Below are 3,433 nucleotides of genomic sequence, written 5' to 3'. Positions count from 1 at the left end.
CTCTACGCAGTCTTCCAGCCACTCTGCCCCAAGCCTGTAGTGTTGCCTGGGATTGTTGTGGCCAAAGTGCAGGACCCGCCTTTTGGCCTTGTTGAAACTCATCCAATTGGCTTCAGCCCAGCTATCCAGCCTGTCCAGATCCCTCTGTAGGGCCTTACTATCCTCAACACTTCCAGCCAATTTGGTGTCATCCGCAAATTTACTGAGGGTGCACTCAGTGCCCTCATCCAGGTCATCAATAAAGATATTGAAGAGGACAGGCCCCAGAACCGAACTCTGGGGAACACCACTAGTGACAGGTTGCCAGTTGGATTGAGCTCCATTCACTACCACTCTCTGGGCCCGGCCTCCCAGCCAGTTCCTTATTCAGCCACACGCCATCCAAGCCATGGGCTGCCAGCTTCTGCAGGAGAATACTGTGGGAGACAGTGTCAAAGGTCTTGCTGAAGTCTAGGTAGACCACATCAACAGCCTTACTTGAGGGTAAAGGGGCCCGAGATAGTTGGTTAGCATTCAGGGACTGCTTCTTCCAAGCTCATGACCAGAGCATCCCAACAGGTTGGAAGTCAAGAAAGGGAGCCAGGAGACCTGCGTGGTTAAAGAGGGAACTGCTGGGCTAACTCAAGTGGAAGAGGAGAGTCTACAGATCATGGAAAGAGGGCTGGCCTCCTGGGAGAAATATAAGACTGTTGTCAGAGGATGAAGGGAGGCAACTAGGAAAGCTCAGCCCTCCTTAGAGTTTAACCTGGCAAGAGCGGGCAAGGACAACAGAAAGGGCTTCTTCAAGTACACTGCAGACAGAACTAATACTAGGGCAGTGTAGGCCCACTGATGAATGAGGTGGGTGCCCTGGTAACAGAAGATACAGAGAAGGCGGAGTTACTAAATGCCTTCTTTATCTCTGTCTATAGTGCTGGAGGCTGTCCTGAGGAGCCTAGATCTGCATTGCTCAGAAATAAGCAATTATACCAGTGCCTGGAATGCTACCTTACGAGAATCCTGAAGCTGTGGGGGCACTGACCCTGACTGCCACGCCCCCGCCCCTCAACTGCTCTCTTGCTTACCCTCCTCACAGTGGTGGGGTGAATGATATGACGGAACAAACTCAGCTGAGGAGGGGAAGGTCACACACCAGGTACAACTCTGCACAAAGCAGTTTCATTTTGAAGAGGATTCGTTTAATTACCCATTAAAAAAGAACTTGGATAGTGAGAACTAAAATCAAACTAAAACCGCTTTCCCATTCTAACTTGTGCCTGACTCAGGTGTTTGAGTAAGGATGGCAGCAGCGCATGTCAAGGATGGTCCCCAAACTGGTACGTGTGTTCACTTGTTGTCAAAGCTCCAATGTTATGTATTTATTTATTATACTCAAGTTATGTCCGTAACTCCCCCCATCCCCATGCTGGGGGCTACTGCCAGCCTACTTCCATATGGGCTGTGACCTCACAGAGTTATCCCCACCCACCGGACTATGATCTCACGGCGCTGCCCATGTGAGCCAGCGGCCAGCACTTTGTCTCTCCCAGTGCGGTCGTGACCAGCTTTGAGCGATGGTTGTCGACAGCTTTCTCCTTATCCCCAGCCTCCTGCTCCTGGTGGCTGGGCTGTCTCTGCTCACCCCTCTCTGGCGCCGACAGGTAGGGAAATTTGAGGATGGGAGTCACTTGAGGCTAGGTGACTCAGGGCTTTGGGGTGGGGGGTGAGGGCTGCCCCGCAAGTCCTTTCACTGTGCCACGTTCATGTGCCCGCAGGGTTCTGACCGGCGCCGGCAATGGTGGACATGGTGGCTGCAAGTGGTGGCATCAAAGTCAGGTGAGTCCCCTGAGGGTCAGCCTGGCACATTCCCAGGCAGGACCAGCCCTCTGGGAGAAGTCAAGCTTCGTACCAGCCTCTGTCACGTGGCAGCCAGGCTGGGTGGGCCTGGAAGATCCCCTGTGCCCCCTGCTCTACTGTGGCTAAGGCCCGCTCCCTGTTTTACAGGTGCTGAGAGGCAGACAGGCACGCACAGGAGCCCCCTGTGCAGGCCACGTTGCTCCCAGCAGCAAGCGTCACGATGGCAGGGCAGTCCCATCCTGCCCCATCCCGTGCAGCCAGGAAAGACCCAGCCTTTGTTGCTGCGCAGTCTGTGCCCCTCTCTTCACATGGACTCTGCCACTGGTACCACGAGCTCTGCGGGGAAACCTGTCAGGCTTCCCAGACAGGACCAGCGCCCGCAGGTTCTGGTGGCACGCGGGACCCCCAGGACGCTCAGTCAGCGTCCTAGGCTAGGCGGTGGAGTTAAAGACCTGCCACCTGAGATCTCTAACTTCACAAAGCCACCAGTGAAAGGGATGGTCTTCCAGGAGGGCCTCGTTCAAACAGAGGAGAGAAAACGCTGGTGGGACTACAAGACCAAAAGGCTTTTTTGGCGTATGCTCTCCTCAGCACTTCCCAAAGTGCACAAGAAACCAGGAGCAGCAGCAAGACCATCCCAAGGACCAGTTTTGAGCCTGGAGAGAAAAGCAGATGGCAAAACTGAAGCCTGCCAGCCCTTCAACTCTGGCTTCCGTGACAAGAGGAGCACAGAGAAATCAGACATGCTCGCTATGGAAGGGCTGTACCGGCAGCTCCTGGTGTCCCTAAAACGATCCAACACTAACAACAAATGCTACAAGTCAGGCGGCGGAAATGAAGAGCAACCACCGGATACCTCTTCCTGCACGCTGCCACCAGTGAAAGGGACGAACATGCATGAGAACATCCTTCAAACAGAGGAGGGGGAATGCTGGTGCAAGAGCAAGGCCAAGAGGCCTTCTGAGTATTGTATAGCTTCCCCAGCACTTCGCAGAGTCTAGATGGAAGCCTGAGCAGCTGCAGAACCAACACCAGGACCAGCTTCAGGCCTGGAGAAAAGGAGACAGCAGAACTGAAACCTGCCAGTGCCTCAACTCTGCCTTCATTGTCACGGTTTTATAGTTGACATATTAGTAGAGAACTGAATCTCAGCTCTAAGATCATCATTTGCATCCTACCATTTCAGACTGAGATCTTTCAGATTTTTAAAAAGATAATTTAATAAAATTAAATTTTACACGCTAGCCTTCAGAGAATTGTTATCCTTATTTCTTGACTTTTAGCAATAAGAGCAAACTCTCTCTGCAAAGAACAGTTTCAGAGCGTGTAAGACTGCACTGGGGAAGGGATCTGAAGCAAAAAGGGCCGATGAAATGCTCTTCTGGGGGCTTCTTGAAGCCGGCAAAAGTGCTTTGCCTGTGTCAGAGGGTTGGCAGCTTGTGGGCGGGCTGTCGAGCTCGCGTGGATGGAGCCAGCACTGCCCACCATGGACCAGGCTACCTGGCCATAAGTAGCCTCAGGGAGGGCAGCAGCTAGCTGCCACCCACAGAGCACGCAGAGTGAGCAAACGGTGTTGGTGTGTGTGCCTTGCTGGCTG

At 53.2% G+C, this 3,433-nt stretch overlaps 1 protein-coding gene across 1 annotated transcript; it reads left to right on the top strand.

The window, feature by feature from the left end:
- The first annotated feature begins 1,282 nt into the window (after window positions 1-1,282).
- LOC109366457 lies at window positions 1,283-3,111 on the top strand. The gene is made up of 3 exons (XM_019613630.1): window positions 1,283-1,640; window positions 1,755-1,815; window positions 1,984-3,111. Exons 1-3 carry the CDS (start codon window positions 1,554-1,556, stop codon window positions 2,835-2,837), a joined length of 1,002 nt encoding a protein of 333 aa, XP_019469175.1. The 5' UTR covers window positions 1,283-1,553; the 3' UTR covers window positions 2,838-3,111.
- Window positions 3,112-3,433: the final 322 nt, after the last annotated feature.

This window comes from Meleagris gallopavo, chromosome 2 (assembly GCF_000146605.3).
Source record: "Meleagris gallopavo isolate NT-WF06-2002-E0010 breed Aviagen turkey brand Nicholas breeding stock chromosome 2, Turkey_5.1, whole genome shotgun sequence".
Taxonomy (NCBI): domain Eukaryota; kingdom Metazoa; phylum Chordata; class Aves; order Galliformes; family Phasianidae; genus Meleagris; species Meleagris gallopavo.
The sequence above is the reverse complement of the archived record's forward strand: the minus strand, read 5'-3'. Positions and strand labels throughout refer to the sequence as shown.